At 36.8% G+C, this 25,167-nt stretch overlaps 4 protein-coding genes across 9 annotated transcripts; 3 read left to right on the top strand and 1 right to left on the bottom strand.

Annotated features, from left to right (window-relative positions):
* Positions 1-1,110: 1,110 nt before the first annotated feature.
* LOC142524102 (protein transport protein SEC23 A) lies at positions 1,111-7,551 on the top strand. Of its 4 annotated transcripts, none has more exons than XM_075627847.1 (6): positions 1,111-1,343; positions 1,504-2,197; positions 2,559-4,379; positions 6,053-6,169; positions 7,045-7,116; positions 7,264-7,551. In XM_075627847.1, exons 2-6 carry the CDS (start codon positions 1,712-1,714, stop codon positions 7,399-7,401), a joined length of 2,634 nt encoding a protein of 877 aa, XP_075483962.1. In that variant the 5' UTR covers positions 1,111-1,343; positions 1,504-1,711; the 3' UTR covers positions 7,402-7,551. The 4 variants fall into 4 exon arrangements, with proteins under 4 accessions (XP_075483962.1, XP_075483980.1, XP_075483972.1 ...); XM_075627865.1 differs by having other exon boundaries at positions 1,465-2,197; XM_075627857.1 differs by having other exon boundaries at positions 1,412-2,197.
* Positions 7,552-8,698: 1,147 nt separating this feature from the next.
* On the top strand, positions 8,699-17,497 carry LOC142524117 (protein translocase subunit SecA, chloroplastic). Of its 2 annotated transcripts, none has more exons than XM_075627883.1 (20): positions 8,699-9,244; positions 9,521-9,593; positions 9,848-10,054; positions 10,591-10,694; positions 10,808-10,987; positions 11,313-11,531; positions 11,847-11,960; positions 12,072-12,185; positions 12,468-12,635; positions 12,738-12,913; positions 13,335-13,401; positions 13,469-13,615; positions 13,740-13,835; positions 15,220-15,288; positions 15,417-15,518; positions 15,595-15,846; positions 15,937-16,004; positions 16,326-16,443; positions 16,603-16,842; positions 16,974-17,497. In XM_075627883.1, exons 1-20 carry the CDS (start codon positions 8,828-8,830, stop codon positions 17,085-17,087), a joined length of 3,045 nt encoding a protein of 1,014 aa, XP_075483998.1. In that variant the 5' UTR covers positions 8,699-8,827; the 3' UTR covers positions 17,088-17,497. The 2 variants fall into 2 exon arrangements, with proteins under 2 accessions (XP_075483998.1, XP_075484006.1); XM_075627891.1 differs by having other exon boundaries at positions 9,080-9,244; positions 9,674-10,054.
* Positions 17,104-20,275, bottom strand: LOC142524134 (protein S-acyltransferase 18). Its single transcript, XM_075627916.1, has 9 exons — positions 20,135-20,275; positions 19,828-19,941; positions 19,380-19,721; positions 19,228-19,296; positions 19,080-19,151; positions 18,866-18,994; positions 18,710-18,790; positions 18,365-18,553; positions 17,104-18,280 (listed from the first exon to the last, which is right to left on the bottom strand). The coding sequence occupies exons 1-9, from the start codon at positions 20,198-20,200 to the stop codon at positions 17,750-17,752; spliced, it is 1,593 nt and encodes a 530-aa protein (XP_075484031.1). The 5' UTR covers positions 20,201-20,275; the 3' UTR covers positions 17,104-17,749.
* Positions 20,276-21,327: 1,052 nt separating this feature from the next.
* LOC142524140 (L-cysteine desulfhydrase-like) lies at positions 21,328-24,956 on the top strand. 2 transcript variants are annotated; one of them, XM_075627936.1, is made up of 3 exons: positions 21,328-22,793; positions 24,334-24,471; positions 24,663-24,956. In XM_075627936.1, exon 1 carries the CDS (start codon positions 21,395-21,397, stop codon positions 22,736-22,738), a length of 1,344 nt encoding a protein of 447 aa, XP_075484051.1. In that variant the 5' UTR covers positions 21,328-21,394; the 3' UTR covers positions 22,739-22,793; positions 24,334-24,471; positions 24,663-24,956. The 2 variants fall into 2 exon arrangements, with proteins under 2 accessions (XP_075484051.1, XP_075484044.1); XM_075627929.1 differs by lacking the exon at positions 24,334-24,471.
* Positions 24,957-25,167: the final 211 nt, after the last annotated feature.

Genomic DNA, 25,167 nt, shown 5'->3' with positions numbered 1-25,167 from the left:
AATTTTGACCACGGTCCTTTTGCCTCAAAATTTCAAGGGTCAAGAATTAGAGGACTAAATATACAAATTAAACAGTCAGACTTAAAATTGTAGTTGAAAGATTTTATATCTATGAGTTTGAAAACTGAAACAATCTAAATATGCGTGTGTTTGTATTATGTAGATTTTCTATCTCTCATTTTTTCGAATTCCATTCATTTTAAGTTTATTTAATTTTTAATAATGGGGATAAAAGTTATCTAAATAAATTTTACTGGTCCAAAGTAAGAATAATTATTAACGGGCTTTAAGTATATACAAGACACATTGTTTGGGATCTGTGTGTGAAATTTATTAATTTAAATTTCTTCATCCAAATCAAAACTATGGGTAAAAGGAAAACCAAGTTAGAATTTGTCAATTCAGGGTTGATAAATGGTTATGACTCATTACGTTGTTAAGATCCTGGATTTGCTACATTTAAAAAATCCTGGAGTCCAAGTGTAATAATTTGAAAAAAGAAAAGAAAAGAAAGAACTTCTCGCAAGTTAGGTATTAACAATGATCGAGATCGAGAAAATTTTATATTACTGGTGAGATATAAATCAACGATTTTACTTGATTTGCGATGATGATGTACACATGATACTGATAGATCACAGGATCCCAAATATTGGATATATTATTTGAGAAATATTCTAAAAATAGTGAGAGATCTTCCATTATGATGATGATAGTAATTATAAAAATTCATCAGATCCAACGGTCTTTAAAGATTTGGGATCATGTGATCCATCATATTATCATGTGTACATCATCATCTCAAATCAATTAAAATCGTTGATTTATATCTTACCAACAGCCTTGAATTTACAGAGTAGGTCTCTTGTGAGACGGTCTCACGAATCTTTATCCATGAGACGGGTCAACCTACCAATATTCACAATAAAAAATAATATTATTAGCATAAAAATTAATATTTTTTTATATATGATCCAAATAAAAGATCAATATAACAAAATACGACCCGTGAAATAGTGTCATATAAATTTTTATAGAATTTACATATGGTCCTCGATTTTCTCATTTGAGAGTGGACAATAGGAAGTAAATGTTCAAACATGGAATTTCCCTGGATGGCGTGGACTGTGTGTCGTATCAACGGCCAATCAATTGCTTAGTAATTGCCAGCTTGTCGTGAGACTTCCACGCGCCAACAACCTCCCGTGGAAACACGCGCACAAGAACCCCAGTTGATGAATCACATGATTTTAGATCCTCTCACCCAACGCAACCGAAACAAATTATCCGATCGAATTGTGGCAACGGGATCTCTTGTTCTTTCAAAGTATTCGCGAATCGAGGTATGTCTGTTTCGATTTGAATGTCGAAAATATTTTCCTGTTTATGGAATTACATGTTCTTTTAGTAGCTCCTCCTCGTCTGAATTACCTACCAGACTCGCTGTTTACTGTTCTTACCCAGATTCAACAGCTGATCGCTAGTTGAATATTTTTCAATCAGGGCTAGATCGTGACAATTCTTGCCCTTTTTTGGTTGAATACTTGAGTATTGGCTGATGTTGAGATTGTCTGAAGAATCGTTCCTTGTTTTGAATTGTGTTTCAGTCAATCCCGATTGCTGTTGATTTTCCTCGGTGCGGATGTCGGTTGGGTGAGGTGAATATTCTTAGATGCAACGAGAGATTAGTTCAATTTAGCACCTTATTTTGATGGCCAATAAACAGCAATCTTCCTCTGTTACCATTTCTACTGACCAGGCCACACCATCACCTCTCCAAGTCCCTGATAGAAAATTTAGTGCCCCTTCTTTTGCCTCACCCTCATCTTGGTCTCCACCACCAGGACCAGCGTTCCCTCCTCCTCCATTGGCACAGCTAAACCAGGCCCCTTCTCCATCAACAAGGCCTCCTAGATTATTATCTCCAGCAAATGGTATCCGAACTGGAAGCCCTGTTCCTCACATGAGCACTCCACCTGGTCCTCCCGTGTTTTCATCTCCGCTCCAGCCAGCTGCTGTTCCATATAAAACTTCTCCTGCAACTCCTCAGCCCATTGCTTATTCTTCTGGTTCATCTTTTCCATCTTCTTCCACTCCGCATTTTTCAAATGGATCAGTTGAGTTGCATCATCAAATTTCTGATGTTACAGAGGAGCATGATACGGAGTCTCCAAATGTTCTATTCTCAGCCCACAAGGTATTTTTTGCTTTTGTTCTACCATGATATGGAGTCTCCAAATGTTCTATTGCCTACCACTGCACTAATCCAGACAAATTTTTTATAAGAAACTATAGTGTTTTATTGTGTATAATGGATTCATATGTTTGAAAGAATTCCTGATGAACTAGAGTTTTTGAAAGAACTGTTACTAATCTGGGGAAACCTGTTCTCTGTTGTGTTATTGTTTCGTCCATACCACCTCACCTTTAGTTATGGAAGAATAATTTGAACGGGACTCTTTTTCGAAACTTTGTCTTACTATTCGATACTACGTTAGTTGTTTGAGTAATAGATTAATTTGCCGCCCCCCCCCCCCCTCTTCTTTTTGATCCTTCAGGTGCTTAAACAGAAGAAGCTAGCCAATGTGCCTAGTCTAGGATTTGGGGCATTAATTTCTCCTGGCAGGGAGGTTTCACCAGGCCCTCAAGTAATACAACGTGATCCCCATCGATGTCACAGTTGTGGATCTTATGCCAATATTTACTGCAACATCTTACTTGAATCAGGCCAGTGGCAATGTGTAATTTGCCGGAGTCTGAATGGAAGTGGAGGGGAATACATAGCTCAAACCAAGGAAGAACTCCGAAATTTACCCGAACTATCTTCTTCTCTTGTCGATTATGTGCAGACAGGGAACAAGAGACCTGGTTACATTCCATTGTCTGAATCTAGAACATCAGCTCCTGTAGTTTTAGTGATAGACGAGTGCTTAGATGAACAACACTTGCAGCATCTTCAGAGCTCCCTGCACGCATTTGTAGATTCCTTACCACCAACTACTAGACTTGGAATTGTGCTTTATGGCCGTGCAGTTTCAGTGTATGATTTCTCTGAAGAATCCATGGCATCTGCCGATGTACTTCCTGGTGGCAAATCACCAAGTGAGGACACCTTGAGAGTGCTGATATATGGGACCGGAATATACTTAGCACCAATTCATGCTTCTCTTCCCACTGCGCATGCCATTTTTTCATCATTGAGGGCATATAAATTGAATTTGCCTGAAGCTTCTAGAGACCGTTGCTTAGGTACTGCAGTGGAGGTTGCCTTGGCAATAATTCAAGGGCCATCAGCTGAAGTGTCAAGAGGTGTTATTAAAAGGCCAGGTGGAAGTAGCAGGATAATTGTGTGTGCTGGTGGACCAAACACTTATGGCCCAGGTTCAGTTCCTCATTCACTTGGTCATCCAAACTACGCATATATGGAGAAAGTAGCATTGAAGTGGATGGAGAATCTAGGTTGTGATGCTTATCGTCGCAATACAGTGGTGGACATTCTATGTGCTGGAACATGCCCGGTACGAGTTCCTGTTTTTCTGCCTCTTGCAAAATCTTCTGGAGGTATCCTGATTCTCCATGATGACTTTGGAGAGGCATTTGGTGTGAATTTGCAGAGAGCAGCTATTCGGGCTGCTGGTTCTCATGGTTTATTGGAGATTCGTTGTTCAGATGATATTTTTGTTAGTCAAGTGGTAGGCCCTGGCAAGGAGGCACACAACGATAACCATGAATCATTTAAGAATGACACTAGTCTTGCTATAAAAATGCTGAGTGTTGAAGAAACACAAACTTTTGCAGTATACATGGAGACCGGCAGAGATATAAAGAGCGATTTTGTCTACTTCCAGTTTATGATTCATTTTTCAAATATTTATCAAGCTGAGATCTCCAGAGTGATTACCATTAGGCTCCCTGCTGTGGATAGTGTTTCAGCATATCTAGAGAGCGTTCAAGATGAAGTGGCTGCTGTTCTTATTGGAAAAAGAACTATTTTGCTAGCGAAAAACTTAAACGGTGCTCTTGATATGCAAGTAACACTTGACGAGAGAATTAAAGATGTTGCAAGTAAGTTCGGTTCCCAAGTGCCAAAGTCCAAATTTTATCGATACCCCAAAGAAATCTCATTATTGCCAGAACACTTGTTCCATCTTAGAAGAGGTCCTTTACTTGGAAGTATACTTGGTCATGACGATGAGTGGTCTGTCTATCGATCTTTGTTCCTCAATGCGTCCTTTGATCTATCACTCCGCATGCTGGCACCTCGATGTCTTATGCATCGGGACGGTGGAACTTTTGAGGAGTTACCAGCTTATGATCTTGCTATGCAGTCTGATGCTGCTGTTGTACTTGATCACGGGACAGATATCTTTATTTGGTTGGTATGCATTTCTGTCTATCTTTTCTATACTAAATTACATTTGATTTGTCAAACGATTCAATTGATTTCAACACCCAGATGTGCTTGGTTTGCAGTACCCCAGAGTGTCTGTCACAATTTCTACAGTTTGGCAGCTTGATTACACATATATCTTTTGTTTTTTACATTCTTCTGTAGTTGCGTCACATGTTTCTCAATTCCAATTTTTCAAACTCGTCGCATTTGAGTAATATATGCGAAGTACAGTTCTGACCTCACATGTTTTGGTGGACATTAAGAATAGGCTTAATTGGGAACAAACACAATATCCTACTCTTTGTAGACCTCACCTACACTTGCTACTCTAATGATGTCTCAAATAAGTTTATATCAACTTGAGAATCCTATTTGTTTCATTAATTGAAGCACAGGGAACTGTTGTGCTATTATATATCTGATTTTTTCCTTCATAATAATGGATGTTTCTGATCTGGTTTTTGTTTTTGTGGACACATAAAATTACTTTTTTCTTGCTGGTATACTTTTTGGTTTAACTTCTTATTGGGGTCTTTATAACAGCAACCAATTTTATTTTTCCATTCGTGTTGAGGTTCATAACCCCTTCCTTTTTCTAAATAAATTTTTTACTTGATTTGACTCCAAGGCTATGACAAACTACTGACATTTTATATCCATTTTTTTCATTTATAATAACGAATGTTTTTAATCTGGTTTTTGTCATTGTGAAAATATAAAATTAATTTCTTCTTGCAAGCATAGTATTTGGCTTAACTTGTTATCGAGGTCTTTATGAAAATGACCAATCAATTTTATTTGTCCATTCGCGTTGAAGGTAAAAAACCCTTTCTTTTTCTAAGATAAAATTTATACTTGATTTTAGCTAGGGATTCCAAGGCTATGACATAAGACTGTCATTTATGAGTAGAAAATGACAAATACTTATTTTTGTTTATCTATATGTGTCGAAGATCTTTAACCCGTCCTTTTTATAAGATAGTATTTGTACTTGATTTTGGTAGCAGATTCCAAGGTTATGAAAAGGAACTTTTATTTATTATTACTAGACATCTGCATTTGAAGCATAAAGCACTTGAAAATGTTTGTTGGTATTTGAACTACTGATGTTTGTGGTTTATAACTCACCTTTTTTTCCCTCCAACCTCGGTCTGGCTCATAAATTTTGTTTTTTTACATTGGAAATGGACCGTTTACTGTTCTAAAACCTTTTCAACATTCTGACCATAATATTATGTTGTAGACTTGTAACAACAGTGATAATTTGGGTTAGCTTAGGCATGGAGGCTGTTTCTGTATGTGGAAAACGAACATGCACGAGTGTATAAAAAGTTGATCTTTCTTTGGTGATGCTGTGCAAGATTTAGCTTTATGTATGTGGCAGCTAGATCAGATTTGGTGTGTCATATAAATGTGTCCAATATGACTTCAGCGAAAGTGAATTTGATTACAACAATGAGTTACTGCTGCTAGCAAATTCAAACCCTTTGTTCTTGTCTACCATTGCAATAGAGGAGGGATAAAGGAGATAATAAATACAACATTGGTGCTATATTTGATTTTTTCATCCCCATGGAGATTAATATTGGTGATTTATCTTATTTATTTTAACTTTAGCATTTTTTTGGTAGACCTTTCTCATCATTAGGCAATGTGCAGGGTGCTGAGCTAGCTGCACAGGAAGGAAAAAGTGCAGCAGCTTTGGCGGCATGTAGGACATTGGCTGAAGAGCTTACTGAGATGAGGTTTCCTGCTCCTAGGATTCTTGCATTCAAGGTAGATATTACCCTTTTTAAAAAAATGAACGATAAATTTTCAAGGATGCTAACTTCAAACAAATAGCAAGTACGGAAGAAGAATATGTGGTAGACCATCAAGTTTAAGACATCATTTTGTATGATTTTTTTATGATGAATGGAATCTACAGTCTTCGAGGTTTACAACTGATAAATTCGATCTTTTCACATTCATCTAAATGCTTAATTCATTAAATAAATAATAATAAATTTATGATTTCCTCAGGTTACATTCCACATTCCGTTAGTTCATCATGGTAGTGATTTTTGTTGATAGTGGGAGATGAGTAACTTTATGTGTCTGGGTCGGATGGTATTAGATTATTTAAGTTTGATTAATGTGGATTTAATCAAAGTTTGACGAGAATTGATCATCACACACCTCTTTCAACCCTGGATCAATGACCGTTGCCACTGATGCTCATGTTGGCTGTGAATTTTGTGGATAGTGGGGATCCGATAAGTTAGATTTCGGGCCCGGGTGTAGTTATGTGATTTTGGGATTGTTGAATAGGGTAAATTTGGATTTAAATAAAGCTTTAATAAGAATTAGTTAAGATTATTTAAATCCAAAAAGTCAATATATATGTGTATATTATGGCTGAATGAATATTGTTTGACGAGGTTATTTAAGTACGTCTCAGCCTGTTTTGTATATGTGAAATTGAATAATGGAGTTTCCTATTGTCACTGTAATCTCTTTTCTTTATCAACGGCAAATGGTCAAATGCAAACTTGTTTAAACCTTGGGAGCATTTGATGTGGTTGCATACTTGATACCTGAAACAGAGGTTTCACTAATGTTGACTAACCCTTCTTAGAATATTTGCGCTGAATACTTCTGATTAATGACAGGAAGGGAGCTCCCAGGCTCGATACTTTGTCTCTCGGCTGATACCAGCACACAAAGACCCACCTTACGAACAGGTTGGTGACGTAAATTTGGTCTTGAATTTATGCCACTTGTATGCTATGTAGTTATGGTCAATCCACTCATCCAGTGGCAGTAACTTTATCATTGTTGGCTGCCCCTTTGTGAGTGATTAGCCTGCTCTAATTCATTTGCGGATACAGGAAGCAAGATTTCCTCAGCTTCAAACTTTGACTGCGGAACAGCGGACAAAGCTGAAAAGTAGTTTTATTCACTTTGATGATCCGAGCTTCTGCGAGTGGATGAGGAATTTGAGAGTATTGCCACCCGAACCAAGCTGAGAAACTAGTTGATTTGGAGAGTTAATCATCATACTTTTTGAGTATCCATGTTCTGTCATGGCCTTTGGGGTATCATTTCATCAGTTCCTTTGCATGATGACAGATACTCATTCTCTTAGTACACTTTGATGTTATTTTCTGTCTTTATGACGAACACAATTGGAGATTGATGCGCGGCTACTCTTTTGTATATACTTTTTCCAATATGGACCGCCGAAGACATGTATGGATCCCGGATGCTATAATTACGACCCTTTGTGTCGCTAATTTTGGGATTCTCTAATTGAATATTGTAATTTTTGTTTCATCAAAATATAAGGAGGATGGTGATTTCCCAAAAAGGGAAAACTGACCGCTGACGAAATCTTCTGCTACATCATATATTTACATCTTACGTTAAGATTTACACAAATAGATGTCTCATCTATGTTATTATATAAATTATTAACTATCTTAAATATACGCATCTCTTTCCTTTATTAATTTTTTGATCAATCTTAGTAGGTATACAGTAAAATATGGCATAATGTGGAGTTGATGTTTTGAGCTGTTTGGTGCATGGTAATGTCTTAGTTGTCTGTCGTCACATTTTGTCGTTGGAACCATATTTTTCAATCTTTTGTCATTTTGTTTTTGGTTTGTTTGAGGGTTTGTCATGGTGAATCGAGGCTACACCTGGGTAGTCTATGATTACTTTAATTACTATCTTAAAAACACGTTTTCAATAGTTAATACATTAATTACATGTCTGAAGACTTCGGAGCAGTACGATTATGTTTTTAGAAACAAATTTATTATCATAAATCTCAAATTTTAATAATATATAATTATCTTAAATTTCTAAACGAAGTTACGATATATACTACAAGTAATGAGAGAGAAATAGATTATATGGAAATGCTTACGTGAAATTCATTTGTAGTATGGATGGATTAGAATATTTCACTCCCAAAAATAGGTTAATGTTTTACTATCTATATAATTTGTTTTAAAACAATATTTTTTAAAAATTTAATTTTTTTAAAATAGCATGCTTTACATGTTCGAACTCTGGTTAACCAATCTACTTCTAGTGGCCAATATTATTATTATTAACGCATGAAAAAAAAGTAGATACCTGATTAGACGATGCCTCGAATATTTAACTGTGAGACGGTTAATCTTACTGATATTCATTCATAATAAAAAACAATATTTTTAATATAAAAAATAACACTTTATAATAGAGGACCAAATGGAGATTCGTCTCACAGGTTTTTACAAAAAAAAAGAAAAAAAGAAAAAGTATTTCCACATAATAAGGTAGCGTGTCTTATCACCCGCGGCCCTTGCTCCGCCAACGATTCCTCGACTCTCAGCCTCACACACATTTACTCGTAGTATACACCCACCAATTCTGGGACTGGGTGGGAACCAAGTGGAAGAGATGGCAATGGCACGGCCAGTTGACACGCCGGTGGCGGCCGCCGGTCACCGCTCCTTGGCCACCTTCACTGGTCTTTCTTCCAACTTCACCATCTGCAAGAGGAGCAGTTTGCTTGGAAACTACCCAATCAGATTAACGGGAGGTGGAGGAAGAAGAGCTGAAGTAAGAGAAAGAAGAAGTCCGTGTCCCAGGCCGGGCCCCGTCACGACGGCGGCATTGGGTGGACTGTTGAGCGGGATTTTCGGGACAGGCACAGACACCGGCGAGGCCACCCGGAAGCTGTACGCGAGCTCTGTGGCACTTATCAATGAGATGGAGGCCCAGATTTCGTCTCTTTCTGATTCTCAATTGAGGGAGAGGACCTCTGTCTTGCAACAACGCGCTTGCCGCGGTGATCCTTTGGACTCCCTCTTACCTGTACGTACGACAATTGATCATCCTTAGCATGCTTGTTTTGTCCAAAAAAAGCTAGTCTTGATGGAACAACCCCGCACCTCACCCCTTACTCCCCCATAAATCTGATGCTTCGCTCTGAGATCATTCGGTTTGTTGTTCTTTTTACTGTTTCCGCATCTTCTTGAGTACAGCTAGTTCTTTTGAAAAAAGAGTTCTCGTGTTGCTATCACTCGTTATTTATTGGTCAAACTAGTTGTTAGTTGTTCTTCTGGGATTAAATAGTGTGTATTCTTGCAGGAAGCATTTTCAGTAGTGAGAGAGGCTTCTAAAAGGGTTCTAGGCCTTCGTCCCTTTGACGTGCAGCTGATCGGTTAGTTTTTTAATTTGAGTCTTATTCTTGTAAGAACTCTTTTTCTTGTTGATGGAAGAAATCAAAATTTGTAATTGCAGCTTTATCCCTCACACATTAGCCGTCTTGCTTTGAAAGTTGGAAGGAGGGATAAGGAGTCCTGGGAATTTGGATTATTTTCACTTTTCTGCGACTACAATTTTTCGATTCACTTTACCACAATTTTTCGATTTGCTTTACCTATGGAATCTTCTGTTCATTCTTATGTTGCATAGGTGGAATGGTTCTTCACAAAGGCGAAATAGCTGAAATGAAAACAGGAGAAGGAAAGACACTCGTTGCTGTATTGCCTGCGTTTTTAAATGCACTGGCTGGGAAAGGCGTGCATGTTGTTACCGTTAATGACTATTTAGCTCGACGAGATTGTGAATGGGTTGGTCAAGTTCCACGTTTTCTTGGATTGAAGGTTGGCCTAATCCAACGTACGTTTTAACTCACGACTTGCTATCATCACTTGTTGTTGGGAAGTCTCTTTCATTCAAATTCAAGCCAGTGTCATTATTTCTAAGACACCAATGAACATTCTGCTCAAAGTACCATTAATCTGTTTTTCTTTTGAACTTAAAAGTCTAAAGTTTTGTTTGGTCCTGTTGTGGGAGACTACAAACTACTCGTATTGTTTTAACATTCATTAACTTGATTTTCTCTTTCTATTCCTTGACTACACATATTCTTTTAACATTCATTAACTGGACATTCTCCATCACCCTTCCTTTTTCTTGTCTTGTGTGGGCATATATAGGTCAGATGTGGCAAGGAGCTGGCATACTTGGAACAATAACATAGCATTATTTCTTCTCTCTTGTTTTTACATCCTTTTAAAGTTCGTGCTGATATCTTTTAAATTTCAAAATTTTCTTAGAGTGTTTACTGGATCTTTGATTTATTTGTGTTGATCTGCATTATGGTTCTTAAGAATGAAACTTCTGTTTTCTGACAATCATTTAATTTTTGGCAGAAAATATGACCAGCGAAGAGAGGAGGGAGAACTACTTATGTGACATCACATATGTTACAAATAGTGAGCTGGGATTTGATTACTTGAGAGATAATCTTTCCACGGAATGTGATATTTTTCTTTTTAAATTCCAATATCATTTCATGTGCTTTTATATCTTGTATACGTGAATCGTGATGTATGTTTATTCTGAAATGACCCCCTTTTGATCATACAGAGTGTTGATGAACTTGTCTTGAGAGGTTTCAATTACTGTGTCATTGACGAGGTTGATTCTATCCTCATTGACGAAGCAAGGACTCCTCTCATCATATCTGGATCTGCTGAAAAACCCAGCGACCGTTACTATAAATCTGCTAAAATAGCCACCGTATTTGAGCGAGATATTCATTACACTGTAAGGTCTAAGGTTCTTTATGCTTGTAGTTAGGATATCCGTACTCAAAATATTGATTAAATAAACTTTATTTTGTTGCGTTGAGTGCGCAACTCCCTTCCCAAAATATGATGAGCGTTTACCGTATTGGAAAATCAAATCCTTACAGAGCACATAATTTTTTATAAATTTTCTTGAATGTATGTTCGATGTTTTATTTGTTGGAGAGTTTTCTGCATGTAATAATAGTTTGGGATAAAGTTGACATACTGTGGACAATGCGCTGTTTATTCTGATGGGCAAGATAACACCTTTTTTCCCTTTTCGCTATCGTGACTTGTTGCAGGTTGATGAGAAACAAAAAAATGTTTTACTTACAGAACAAGGTTATGCAGATGCAGAAGAAATTCTGGAAGTAAAAGATTTATATGATCCAAGAGAGCAGTGGGCATCATACATATTAAATGCAATCAAAGCCAAGGAACTTTTTCTTAGAGATGTGAACTATATAATCAGAGGGAAGGAAGTTCTTATAGTGGATGAGTTTACTGGCCGAGTAATGCAGGTAAACTTATATTATTTTATTATTGGGTGCTTGGAGGACAAATGAAAGAAGAAACATGATTGTATTTTCATTTATCATCATCATGAATTAGATTTTATTTAATTTTTTTTTTGAAAAACCTTAAACATTCTTTTGAAATAATGTAATATACTATTCTTTGATCAGGTTTAGCTATTTAATAAATGCAAGTTTAGCTATTTAATAAATGCTTGATGGCATTTAACTTTCAAATGTATCTATATTGTAATAAAAACATTAAGATACCAAAGAAAAAAAAAAGAAAGACATCGTGAATTAGTTTTAAATTGCTCATAGGGGAGACGCTGGAGTGATGGACTTCATCAAGCAGTTGAAGCAAAAGAAGGACTGCCTATACAAAATGAAACAGTGACCTTGGCTTCTATCAGCTACCAAAACTTCTTTCTACAGGTTAGTGAATCCTCTTGGATAACTAACGTGCACTATTATCTATCAGTCAATTGTGGGTTTACTCTTTCAACACTGGAAGATTTTGATGTTTGGCTTAAATGATTGATTTAGTTTCCAAAACTTTGTGGCATGACTGGCACGGCTGCTACCGAAAGCGCAGAGTTTGAGAGCATATACAAACTCAAAGTGACCATTGTTCCCACAAACAAACCCATGATAAGAAAGGTCCTTTTCTTAAGTCTTGCCATCCCCTTGGAATAATGATGTTTCTTATTTTATTTATTTAATCCATTGAATATCTATTGAGTGGCAAGCAAGTGAAAATGTTGGAGCATGTCTCTACTGCAAGAATTTCTGGATGATATAATGGAATTTATGATAGTTAAACTTTACTAAAGGTTCACCGGTTATTATTATTATTATTATTATTATTATATTTTTATGTTGGTTTTATGTCTTAGAACTCCCTGTTAACTTTTCTCTTCCCCATGCCTTCATACCTCAAAGGATGAGTCAGATGTAGTGTTTAGGGCTACTACAGGGAAATGGCAAGCAGTCATAGTAGAGATATCTCGCATGAACAAAGCAGGCCGGCCAGTGCTTGTGGGAACAACTAGTGTTGAGCAAAGTGATGCCTTATCTGCTCAACTTCGTGAATCTGGAATCCCCCATGAGGTGACTATTTAATACGGCATTTTCTTCTAATCTCGACCTGTTAGTTTTCTTTTATTGTTTTTTCTCGGTGGAACTTTCTTAAGTTGGTGTATGGCTTTAAAGGTTCTGAATGCAAAACCAGAAAATGTGGAAAGAGAAGCTGAAATTGTGGCTCAGAGTGGTAGACTAGGGGCAGTTACAATCGCAACAAACATGGCTGGTCGTGGTACTGACATAATCCTTGGTGGTAATGCTGAATTTATGGCAAGGTTGAAGTTACGTGAGATGCTTATGCCAAGGTATCTTCGCAGTCTCAACCTTACGCTGTACTCAGGTTGGAAAAATTAGTCTTAGGTGATTTGCATCAGTGTTGCCTTTTGGGAGTTTTATGGCTATACTCTTTATTTTAGGTTTTATATTATGTCATTGTACATTTCGAGTTGCAAATATACATACATGTTTGGGGATTGACAAAGGCTCATCATGGTTCAAGGAAATCATCAGAATCCTCAAATCATGCCATATAAGGCATTTTATAAATAATTTTTGGATTGGTTAAAATAAATATTTCCGAATTTTGGAACATTGTGTCATGTCCGAAACGAAATCTTTGATGCGTCCACATTCAGGGGTGTTATCTTGATGTAGGAGGAGAAGATTTTAAGCACATGCAAAATGTTGACTTATTTTTTGTGTGTGCACATTTTGATAACTGAACAGAGTTGTAAAGCCTGCTGAAGGAGGTTATGTTTCAGTTAAGAAACCTTCTCCGAAGAAGACATGGAAGGTTGGTGTTTGCTTGATTTCTTTTTAAGCATGTTCTCTTGTGCATGATCAAAACCTTGATGTCCCAGGTAAATGAGAGGCTATTTCCATGCACGCTATCCAAAGAGAGCTCTAAACTGGCCGAGGAGGCTGTACAGTTTGCAGTCACAACATGGGGTCAGAGGTCATTGACTGAGCTTGAAGCTGAAGAGCGGTTGTCTTATTCTTGTGAAAAGGTGATTATTTTTTGTTTAAAGTTCCTCTTGCCTGAAAATTATTGAATCAGGTGGTTAGAATGGACATAAGCATATTATGAATAAAATACGTCCAAACTAATCATTTTAACGCTTGAATGTCTAGGGTCCTGTTCAGGACGAAGTTATTTCAAAGCTCCGCATTACTTTTCTTGACATTGTTCGGGAGTATAAGGTTTACACCGAAGAAGAGAGGGAGAAGGTAAATTGGTTCTCAGCAGATTCATTTCTTATGTAAAGTAACAGCTGTTATTCTCAATGGAATGATTTTGTTATTGTCTTGTGTATCTTTTTTGAGTCCTACCCTTCTCTCTTTCCAATTTTGTTCTGGTAGCATATGATCCGTTGAATACAACTGGACAGCTATCAGTTAGAGCTTGTTTTTTCATCAAAATATTAAATCAGCAGATGCAAGGCCATATCTGTCATTTGCAACAATTTTTAGTTATATGGAGAATAGCTGTCAAGTTTATAAAAAAAAGCTGTCGAGGTAATGTGTGAGAACTGAGAAATGAGAATTAATTTTGGATCATCTTGGTTTTATATTTGAACTTTGAAGGCAGAGAAACATAATTATGCAAAGAGTTGACATGTAGAATTTGCATAATATAAATTTTACCTGCATTATAATTGGGATATTAGCTCTATTGACCTTATAGTTGGCTTTCCTAGAATAGATTCTATATGCTTCATATAAACACCTCTTGGATATAAATCATTAAGCCAATTTGTTAATTCACAAGAATGTAGGAAAGAAGAGTTAAAGAAAGGGCTCGTGTGGTATAGGACACGTCTCGGATACCTATCAGGTACATACACCATGTGATATGTCCAAAAATTAAAATGAGGAAAACCCATTATGGCAGCGACAAGTCTATGCGAAGTAGCAGAGGCGTTTGGATATGACAGGACTTTAGTATTTTCTGAAAATTTAGGTAAAAAGTTACAAAAATCCATTTTTCAAAATAATTTCTTTTTGTCTGTATGTCTTGAATGATGATTTAAATTTTAATAATCGAAAAAGCTATGCTTCAAATATTTTTGTACGTGTTTGATTTATTTGACCATGCTCTCAATTTTAAATTTGTGTGCTTAAATGTATTATAGTGTTATATTTGTCATGTTATGTTCTCAATGTTTTAAATATCAATGTTGTTGCGTCTTTATCTGTGTTTTTTGTGCTGCTGTGTTTGTGCTCAAGCAGCACAAGAGACACCATCTGAATCCAACAACTAAAACGGGGTCTTCTGATGCACCTAAATGGATGCACCTAACTGAATTTGCAATTAATATGCATAAATGATGGACATCACATTAGCATGAGAAACCTTAGAAGAAATGGAGTACAAGATTCAGTCCATTAAAATTTAAAAAATGCATAACATGATGAATGATATGACTTCATTTATTAAAAACCTTTTTTTTTCCAAATTACCAGCTGGTCAGCACAGTGCTGTATGCATAGCGTAAGGAAATGCTGAAGTCTCAGCTTGTAACCCTGAATCATAAACAAAAATAACATTTACAATCCTGGGAAAACTTTATCTTTCCTGGTTGTAATGGAATTTTCCCATTTTGATGATCAGGTTGTGTCAGCGGGTGGGCTTCATGTTGTGGGTACGGAGCGTCATGAGTCACGCCGAATTGACAATCAGGTTTGGTTCTTTCATTTTGATGAGTTAAGTCATGGTGACAAATTACCACAAACTTTTGTGCTAATTTTAACGTAGTTGTTTAATTTCGCTTCTATATTTTCTACTTTATCATGTTATATATTGTGCAGCTGCGTGGCCGTAGTGGCCGACAAGGAGACCCTGGAAGTTCCCGGTTTTTTCTTAGTCTTGAAGATAACATCTTTCGCATATTTGGTGGAGATAGAATTCAGGTTCTTTTTGTCTTCAAGCTTATCACTATTGACCAGGAAGTTGCTGTGAAGAGTCTGACACTATTCCGGTATGTAGGGTTTGATGAGAGCTTTTAGAGTTGAAGATTTACCAATTGAATCCAAGATGCTGACAAAAGCACTGGATGAAGCTCAGAGAAAAGTGGAAAATTACTTTTTTGACATTAGAAAGCAATTGTTTGAATATGATGAGGTTTTGAACAGTCAAAGAGATCGGGTATACACTGAGAGAAGAAGAGCATTGGAGTCCGACGATCTCCAATTTCTCCTTGTCGAATATGCTGAGTTAACAATGGACGATATACTGGAGGTGTGATTAACTGTTTAACTTTGATCTGACTTTTACCTTTTATACAATTCAACCAGCGGCTGTAACTTTTTTATTTTAACAACTTCATAGGCAAATATTGATTCTGATGCTCCAAGAGAGAGCTGGAACTTTGAGAAGCTTGCTGCAAAACTTCAACAGTAAGCTTCATACTACAGTTATGTTAAGAGTATTTCTAATTTGTATGCATCACTTTCAAATTTTAGTCTCACCTACTTGCTCTGACAAGAATAATTATTTATTTATTCTTATTATCAGTTACTGCCTGTCGTAACCTGGTTTCATATTATGCGAAACATGTATGGCTTTGTTGTGCTGATATTCTATTGTATGATTAAATTCACAAGGTATGATCACTAAGGGTATTAACTTCTTCGATCTTCCTCGGGCTTTATTTATTTGTTCAGGAATAATTAACAGAACTGTTGTTATTTTTTGACTTGTTTATATTTCATTTGTAGATATTGCTATCTTTTGAATGATTTGACCCCTGAATTACTCGGATCTAATTGCTCCAATTATGATGAATTAAAAGAATACCTTCACCTTCGTGGACGTGAAGCATATATGCAGAAACGGGTAAGTAATTTGCAGCATCACTTTGTGTGAAGTGTTTCTATTCATTTATGCACACCAGCTATTCATTTATGCACACCAGGTTGAATAGCTGTACTGGCCAATGTAAACACATAATATCGAATTCGGTTATGGATCATTATTTCTTTCTATTTATACCAGGAAATAGTGGAGAAAGAAGCTCCTGGTTTGATGAAAGAAGCAGAAAAGTTTCTTATATTGTCCAACATAGATCGCTTATGGAAGGAACACTTGCAAGCACTCAAATTTGTACAGCAGGCTGTAGGTTTGCGGGGATATGCGCAGAGAGATCCACTTATCGAGTACAAACTTGAGGGCTACAATCTTTTCATAGAGATGATGGCGCGTATAAGAAGAAATGTTATATATGCTATTTACCAGGTATAGAATTGAACACTACTTTCTTTTTTTTTACTTGAGATTTTGATTCAATTTTCCATCGACTTGCATTTCAATCTTGATTTCCACACTTGCTGAAACAATGTCATTATGTTCTTTTGCACTTCCCCCAGTTCCAGCCAGTTTTGGTGAAGCAGAAAAATGAACAAAGTTCTGAAGGTGTTAAATCCGATGCTAAGAATCATGATGATACGAATCCAGTCATCACTTCCATGCCCTCTTCATAATATTTGTGTCAATGGGCAATCAAATGAATACCTTGTCTTGTGGATTAATGAATCCTGAATTGTAAATGCCATTCTTCTGGAGGGTAAGCCGTACCATTTGGTGGTAAGGTGGTCAATTGTGGATTGTGTCAGGAATTGTATCAATGCGGTTGAGATACAATGGGATCTAAAATATCAATGAAAGGAAACACTGTATCTTCTGCTTTAGTTCTTGTTGAGGCAGCAGATTCGTTATGTCATTTGGGTACTCATCTGAGAAGGCAAGTGAGTTAGGCCACTTGAGTTAGGCCACTTGTCTTTTGGGAAAGACTTCTTTTACTCTGGCATCAACATGAACCTGAATGCCTACTGTATACCTTCTCATATTTTATAATGCTAAAGAATAATTTGAGTTCTACATTGTTTTTAAACTGTATAAGAATGTTTTGTTCGTCTTTTTGTCTGGAAAATAGGAGGTTGAATGTCATTTGAACAGAAATGCTAAAACTGATGTAGGCTTTGGTTCTATTAATTCACACGAGAAATTGTCAGACGCACGGATGTTTGTTTAAATATATATTAAATTTCTTTGCCAAAAAAGAAAAAGAAATCTATGAAATTTCTGAGTGTTCACTAAAACTCGTAGCAAGCAAGAGCTATACTTGTAATGTTTGTTTCTCCTGTCATCTAGGAGAAGCCTCGGAACCATCACTCCTTAAAACTGAGCACAAGACCTGCCTGGATATATAGCTTTCCATTTCTCTGGAGACTTGAGTCAACTTCAGATCAAAACCGCTTCTATAGTTGTGCTTTGGTGATGGTCCACCAGCACCACCAGAACCGGGTTGCTGTGTTGGGGAGTATGAAAGTCGTTTTCTTGGACTTGAAAACTGTCTGGGTGAGTTTAAAAACCTTCCTTTTGAAACGAGAGGCAGAGGCATCAGGCTTAACACTCCTGCATCTTTGTTATCTGCTTTCACGAGTGGTCCACTTTTTATTTCTAGAGGCAAGGGCTTAAGTGAATCACTTTTTAGAGTTAAGGGCTTGTGCTTCAGTTGTCTTTCCCTTGCCTTGTCAGCTGCAAGTATAGCTTTATCTCGACTCAGTTTTATTAGTTTCCATGGGTCAATGCTTGCTCGGAAACCTTTCTTTTTGTTCAAGATGGACAATGATTCTGGTTCATCATCAACCTTTATGGACAATTTTTGTGGGTTCTGGAAATTAAGCCAAAATAATGTACTTCATCTCAATATATCACTATGCAATAGGAAAAGATGAATACAACCTACTACATGTACCTGATTTATCCTTCCACCTTTGTATATCATTCGTGATAGAAATGAAGGCTTTTCAGGTGAATCGTAATCAATACTCTCATCAGAAGAAAAGTCTGAATCGGAAGCTGAATCCGAATCTTCAAGTGACTCAAGTTCTACAAGTTGGTTCTCTTCTTTCATTGTGAGAATGTAATCATAAGTCGATATTCCCTGTCAAGAATGGAGGCATTAATCTTGAATTATCTATCCCATTACTTGATCAAACTGTTTCCCCATGGAACAGTATTAATAAATGAATACGACCAAAGTCTGTTACAAGTTTTCTTTTTTAGTTATATAAGGATGCATATATTGCTTTTGCTGTACCTTTCTGATTAGAACTAGATGGAAGAAAAAAAGTTGCCCCAATGCAACCGTGCTATAGGCCGTCACCAAAACCAATAAAATCTGTAATTCAATAACTGAGTTAAAAGTACTTGAGAAGGGGTGTGGTGTATAAAAGGGAACCTATGAGAAAATTACTGATGCCGCTGCAAGAACTCCTCTAGGGAAGTTCTCATAGTGTCTTCTCTTCAACTCTTGTTCCATCCCTTTGCTATCAGAAAAGCACCTGACAAATACCACAATCGCAGTTCCCCCTTCCACGGTAAGCTGCAGCAACATAACTAGCACATCATCTCGAGAATGTTAATGAATTGAATAATATGTTTAGCGCTTGATCAGGAAGTTAACTAACCATTATCAAGACAAAAGTCATCAAAAGAATGAAGGTCGAGTAATTCTTTTTCCCAACACAATTGTTCAGCCACTGAAACAAGCCAAATGAGAAAATTACTAATGTATCTATTGATGGGATAAAGAGAGTAAGATAATTTGTCTGATACCCTGCAGTGGTGATCGAATCCTTCGACACACCGGTTGCAAGTCCTGCAATGTTTGCTGTACTTGTTAACCTGATAGGGGGAATAATGACTGTCAGTATTAATTTGAAGTTTTTCGGCAACCTTGGCCCAAAAACTAACTCTCAACTAATCACCTCGAAATCGCAGAGGGAGCAAAATGAGATATCTTCGTCTTTGGGATTTGGTGGAAAAGAATCATCCTTGAGAACGAGGGGAAATGGGATTAGAGGTTCCAGTTGAATTTGGATGCTAGCTTTGCAAGGATCCACATACTTCCTTCTAATGCAAGTCTTCAGGATCTTGCGCTCCATTCTTCTGAAGAATCTCACGCAAATCTTGCTGAAGAAATACACATAATTCAGCTCTTGGAACCCGGTAAAATCACCTTTTCTTTTCTTTTTTCTCGATCGAAATCTACTCTTGTCGCTAGGATCAATGCTCGCACACCTCAAAAACAGAAGAGCAACAGAAACTACCTGCATATATATTATATAAAAGAAAAGAAGATATTACCATACCATATATATATATCAAACACATCCCTTTAAATCCTCAGACAAGCGTAAAAGATATTTGATTTACCGCTACGGAGAAAATAGCTGTAATGGTGATCTCCGCTATTCCGCTGCCTAAGAAAAGTCCCAAAAAGCAGTAAAAAGCCGCGACTAGGAAACAGAAAACCGCTGTTCCCACGAGCTGCAATATATTTCAAGAATCAAAACCCAGCTCAAGAAAAACGACAGATGTTGCACTTGTTTCAAAAAATCGAAACAAATCGGTCCACGCAAACACAATCGAAACAAAAAATTCCGAGATGTGAGTCATGTGTAAATGCTGAAGTCAAAATAGAAGCGATAGTTGCAAAAAGATTTATGATGGATACTTGAACCTGTAAAGGGTGGAGTGGGCGTTGCCAGCCATGACGTCTGGGTGCATCGGAGGAGACGAGCGACATGGAGGATGTCTACTGCTGCTGCAATCTTGATTCTCCTTATTTAGATTCAGCCCAACGGTCGAATGTTCGTTTGAATTTCAAAACCAGAAATTTGCAAGTGCATTATATTCTATAATTCTTTTTATTTATTATTTTATTTTTTTGTCTCGATATCAAAACAGCATAATATTTTATAAAAAACATATTAATTTGTAACAATGTTTAAACTGTTCGATTATTGTTTAATATCCCGTTGTTCTCTAAAATGGATTTAATTAGTCGAGAAATTTCCGTAAATTTATTATTTAAATGAGCTGCACTTGTTTGGATATTTACAAATTTTTCGAGATTTTCAATTTCTTTCTTTACCATTTTAAGTTGGATCTTGACATTATTACATTAAAAAATCCACAAATCGAAATCCAATTATCAAATATTTTCATTAAATCCAAATCCATCGGTTCAAAATGCAATCCAAACTATGCAAATGTTGAGAAAAATGAAATTTTATTTTTGTTTCTTCTTCTCCCTCCTCGTTTGTCTGAGAGATTTTATATCGCGAGATTTTACTTTTATATTACGAGATTTTACTTTTATATTGCGGAATTTTGTATTCAATATATAGTGAGATTTTGACAGATTGAATTTTTTTATTGAATTTTTTGTGTTGTATAAATATGGACATACATATAGCATCACTCATATATACTAGTACACCGACGCACGCGTTGCGTGCTTGTATAATATTTTTTTATAATTCATTTGATTTATATTTAAATGAGCATCAAAATATATATTAAAACAGACAATGACATCAAAGTTAGTTACTCTAAGTGTCTCAAACTTAATAAAATAGTATATACATATATATATATATATGTGTGTGTGTGTTTTAGTTTTGATATGCTGTACACCTACCGTGCACACCTATGTGAGCACCGATGAGGTGTCACTCACCTATTGGATGTGATGAAATATAGAAAAATTGTGCATCCAATGGGTGAGTGACACTTCATCGGTGCTCACGATAGGTGTCCAGCATATCAAAACTGTATATTATAACGTGCGCCTAAAGTCGCGTCTTGTTATCTTAGCAAAAAAGAAATCGCTCCTTATCATTTGTCAACGCTTTTTTCATTGTTGAGTGTGGGGCTTCTTTCCCAAATTGATGGTAATCGGTAATCTCGCCGGCTACTAACCCTAACTACAATTAAGATGGAACTACCCGAAGCCAATGGAGATGGCAACCACGTCTCGAAGAAGCCAAAACTCTCTTTGATATCCGAAGCAGAAATTCGGGAGGAGTTCGCCCATCACCAGCCAGGAATCGCTAGGATCAACAACGGCAGTTTCGGCAGCTGCCCTGCCTCCATCATCGCCGCTCAGAAGCTCTGGCAACTTCGATTTCTCCGCCAGCCAGACGATTTCTTCTTCAACCATCTTCAGCGCCAAATCATGCGATCTCGCTCCATCGTCAAGGAGCTTGTAAATGCTGACCACGTCGATGAAATCTCCATCGTCGACAATGCCACTACTGCTGCTGCCATCGTTCTCCAGCATGTTGGATGGGCTTTTGCGGAAGGGAGATTCCAGAAGGGAGATGCTGTTGTCATGCTCCACTGCGCTTTCCAGGCTGTAAAGAAGTCAATTGAGGCTTATGTCACTAGGGCTGGGGGTTCTGTCATCGTGGTTCACTTGCCTTTCCCTGTCAATTCCAATGAAGAAATTATAGCCGAGTTTCGGAAAGGCTTGGCTAGAGGTAAGGCAAACGGCAAGACAGTTAGGCTAGCGATAATAGATCATATAACTTCAATGCCCAGTGTTGTTATTCCCGCTCGTGAATTGGTTAAGATTTGTAGGGAGGAAGGTGTTGAACGCGTGTTTGTGGACGCTGCTCATGCTATTGGCAGTGTTCATGTTGATGTCAAGGAGATCGGAGCCGATTTTTATGTAAGCAATTTGCATAAATGGTTTTTCTGCCCTCCTTCTGTTGCATTTTTATACTGCCGACAGTCGCCCATATCGCCCAATTTACATCACCCTGTGGTTTCACATGAATATGGGAATGGATTGGCTATCGAGAGCGCATGGATTGGGACACGAGACTACAGCTCTCAACTTGTAATTCCTGAAGCTTTAGATTTCATTAATAGATTTCAAGGTGGCCTCATGGGAATTCAGAAGCATAATCATGACAAAGTAGTGGAAATGGGTGAAATGTTGGCTAAGGCATGGGGAACAAATCTTGGTACACCTCCAGAGATGTGTCCCAGCATGGCAATGATTGGATTGCCTTCGGGATTGGGTATTTTGTGTGATGATGATGCCTTGAAGTTAAGGACACACTTGAGAGATCATTTTGGGGTGGAAGTCCCCATATATTTTCAGGCTTCAAGAGATGGGGAGATTGGATCTGCGGTTGTGAATGGTATTCTAACTGGGTATGCTCGTATTTCTCATCAAGTGTACAATACTGTTGATGATTATATCAGGTTACGCGATGCAATTAATCAACTTCTCCATGATGGAGTCACTTGCAAGAAGCTTCAGAGAGAATGAAGTGATGTGAACTCATTTTACGCCCTTCCTGTGGTCCACGAGTACAAATTAGTAGGTTAGTCTCTCTTCAATAATTTTGGTTGTGTTGCTTGTTCCTTGCTAAAGTAGTGAAAACATATAGAACTTCTCCTTACTATACATGTTTGATGGGACATAGTTGTTGTCATCCCAGTAATTCCACATCACTTGTGCATGTATTCATTTTGACTAGAATCAATTTAATTGTTTTTTTTTTAAAAAAAAATTGTTTGCATGGTTTGGACCTTCCATGTTCCCAACTTTAATGCACGTCCTTGCTTGATCTGGCCACCGCACCCTTTTTTTATGTTTTCATTTATTTCTCCTTCTGGAAATTCTGAACGAGCTACATTTTTGTTATGTATGGGAAAATATCATCTTAAATTTATGGAATATACTGTCTATCATCTTAAATTTATGGAATATACTGTCTTCCATACATACAAGTGTCTCTTTATGCATGAATTTTGTTTCTTATTTAACAAAAAACCAATAACAAGAACAGTTGAAATTATCTAAAGGAACGCCCTCAATGTCATTGTTAAGTCAAGATAAATATAGTAGATTGTATTGTGCTTAGCAAATTAAGTAGGGGCGTCAATAATGTTACTTGAAATTTTGGCAGGTCAGAAAATCCTTTTGTTTAGGTACACTTCTATGTTTATAAATATGTTTTTTTTCTTAATTTTAATTGAGTTTGAGTTTTATATTAAAAAAATTCGTGAAATATACTCGATGCCCATTTTTGTGCTTTGTGAAACTATTTATTTAAGCTACGCATACAGATATCGTCTTCCAATTTGCTCGTGTTCTCTTGTTGCCTTGTAGCACAGTTGTAAAACTATTTTAGTGGCTTTTTAGTCCTATCATGAACACAATCTTGTGACCACATTAAAAATTATTGGAAGATCAACCCTCTTGTAGGCCATCCTTTCTAGGTTTTGATATTAGTCCAGAAAATACCTGGGAAAAATTGGCTTGCGAAATAAAAACATTTTTTTTTCCAGAACTAGATGGATTTTAGAATCTCTACCGGAGCATTTCTAGATGACAAATTTTTACAGCTTCTAAATTTTTTTAGTTCATTGGGAGTAAAATGCCCTTAGTATTTTAGACCTTGTCCATACCTAGCTATATTATTTGTGATATGATTCTCCTGACCTATTAGATTCATGTAGGATTCTGTCCTGTACTTCGGTTTAATAATAATCGAAAGGACAATATGCTGTTTTTTTCTTTGTTTTTTAAATAAATGAGATGGTTTGATTTAACGTGATGATTGTTTTGAGAATATGAAATTAATACTCAGGTATCTCTGTTGTTATTCTCATGCTATACCTAATAGTGCTATGAAGCTGTTGATGCCAAGGGTGCTTGTAGAGCTTACGAGTTTTCCTGCGATGATAATTATAGAGAGCGTAAGACTTAATACCTTGTTGAGACATTTCGACTATTTTCATGCTTAATCTCGGGGAGCTTCATTATGTTTTCGCGCTAGCGGCATTCTTCTTTAAAATGAGCTTATTGAACCTGGAGGAATCCACGAATTAGAGCTTGTTGACTCGCTTTAAATAGAGGTTGTCTACGGCATCATTGGAGAACTAAACGATACATTTCCGTCACCTTCTTCATTTTCTTCTATCCAAATTTAACATTAGGGAGTAAATCCAGTTACGTGGAAACGAAAAGACGTTTGCGAAAATTCTCTTTGGATAGTAAGTGGAATGTTCTTCTCATGTTATAATCGAGTTTTTATTTTGTGCTGCTGTTTTATGTCCATCTCACGTGCTATTTCAGAGTGTTGTGGGATTATGGTTTAAAATCACTTGGAAGCTATGTTTTTTAAACAAGTTAAGGTGTTATAGCATTAACAAGGTGTGATTGATTTCAATATTTTGTTTTTTAGCTAATTTGAAGAGAGAAGTGGAGAATATCACGGGAAATAAATTGTGCCGGAAAACCGTTCATATACCCGATCTATCCTGAAGAATGAAGAATTTTGAAGGACGGAACTGAACAGCCAAGCTAAGATTGTTGTAGGTGCATGGACCATAGAAATCGTAGAGGGTTTCTCCTTTATCAACGGAATCACTAGTTTTCCAGTCATATATCTTCATGTTTTAGTTGTGGCAGGAAATTTGTAAAACCCTCGTTTTCTTTTTCTCGCCATGTCAACTTTAGATGCTTGTATTTTCTTGAAGGTGCGTGGATGATATAAAAATCTTCTTTCAAAATACAACTACACCTTAGATGCGAGTAATTTGTTGAAGACTAAATTATCTTTTTCTAGATTGCATAGTTAAATTAGAATTGGAATTTAAGTTCATAAATTTGAAAATTATGAATAGAAGTAAACAAACTTAATAAATTGCACAAAACATTATAGATTTTAAGACGTTATAATCAAATAA

Source organism: Primulina tabacum, chromosome 2, assembly GCF_025594145.1.
Source record: "Primulina tabacum isolate GXHZ01 chromosome 2, ASM2559414v2, whole genome shotgun sequence".
Classification (NCBI taxonomy): domain Eukaryota; kingdom Viridiplantae; phylum Streptophyta; class Magnoliopsida; order Lamiales; family Gesneriaceae; genus Primulina; species Primulina tabacum.
This window is presented reverse-complemented; position numbering and strand designations above follow the sequence as displayed.

Excerpts from the sequence above, each read along its gene's own strand:
- LOC142524102 (XM_075627847.1), top strand. The coding sequence starts at position 1,712 with ATGGCCAATAAACAGCAATCTTCCTCTGTTACCATTTCTACTGACCAG. Across the intron at positions 2,198-2,558 it reads TTCTATTCTCAGCCCACAAG|GTGCTTAAACAGAAGAAGCT; the intron begins GTATTTTTTGCT and ends TTGATCCTTCAG. Across the intron at positions 6,170-7,044 it reads CTAGGATTCTTGCATTCAAG|GAAGGGAGCTCCCAGGCTCG; the intron begins GTAGATATTACC and ends GATTAATGACAG.
- LOC142524117 (XM_075627883.1), top strand. The coding sequence starts at position 8,828 with ATGGCAATGGCACGGCCAGTTGACACGCCGGTGGCGGCCGCCGGTCAC. Across the intron at positions 9,594-9,847 it reads CTTTGACGTGCAGCTGATCG|GTGGAATGGTTCTTCACAAA; the intron begins GTTAGTTTTTTA and ends TATGTTGCATAG. Across the intron at positions 10,055-10,590 it reads GAAGGTTGGCCTAATCCAAC|AAAATATGACCAGCGAAGAG; the intron begins GTACGTTTTAAC and ends AATTTTTGGCAG.
- LOC142524134 (XM_075627916.1), bottom strand. The coding sequence starts at position 20,200 with ATGTCGCTCGTCTCCTCCGATGCACCCAGACGTCATGGCTGGCAACGC. Across the intron at positions 19,942-20,134 it reads GCCCACTCCACCCTTTACAG|CTCGTGGGAACAGCGGTTTT; the intron begins GTTCAAGTATCC and ends AATATATTGCAG. Across the intron at positions 18,554-18,709 it reads ATCTAGTTCTAATCAGAAAG|GGAATATCGACTTATGATTA; the intron begins GTACAGCAAAAG and ends CATTCTTGACAG.
- LOC142524140 (XM_075627929.1), top strand. The coding sequence starts at position 21,395 with ATGGAACTACCCGAAGCCAATGGAGATGGCAACCACGTCTCGAAGAAG.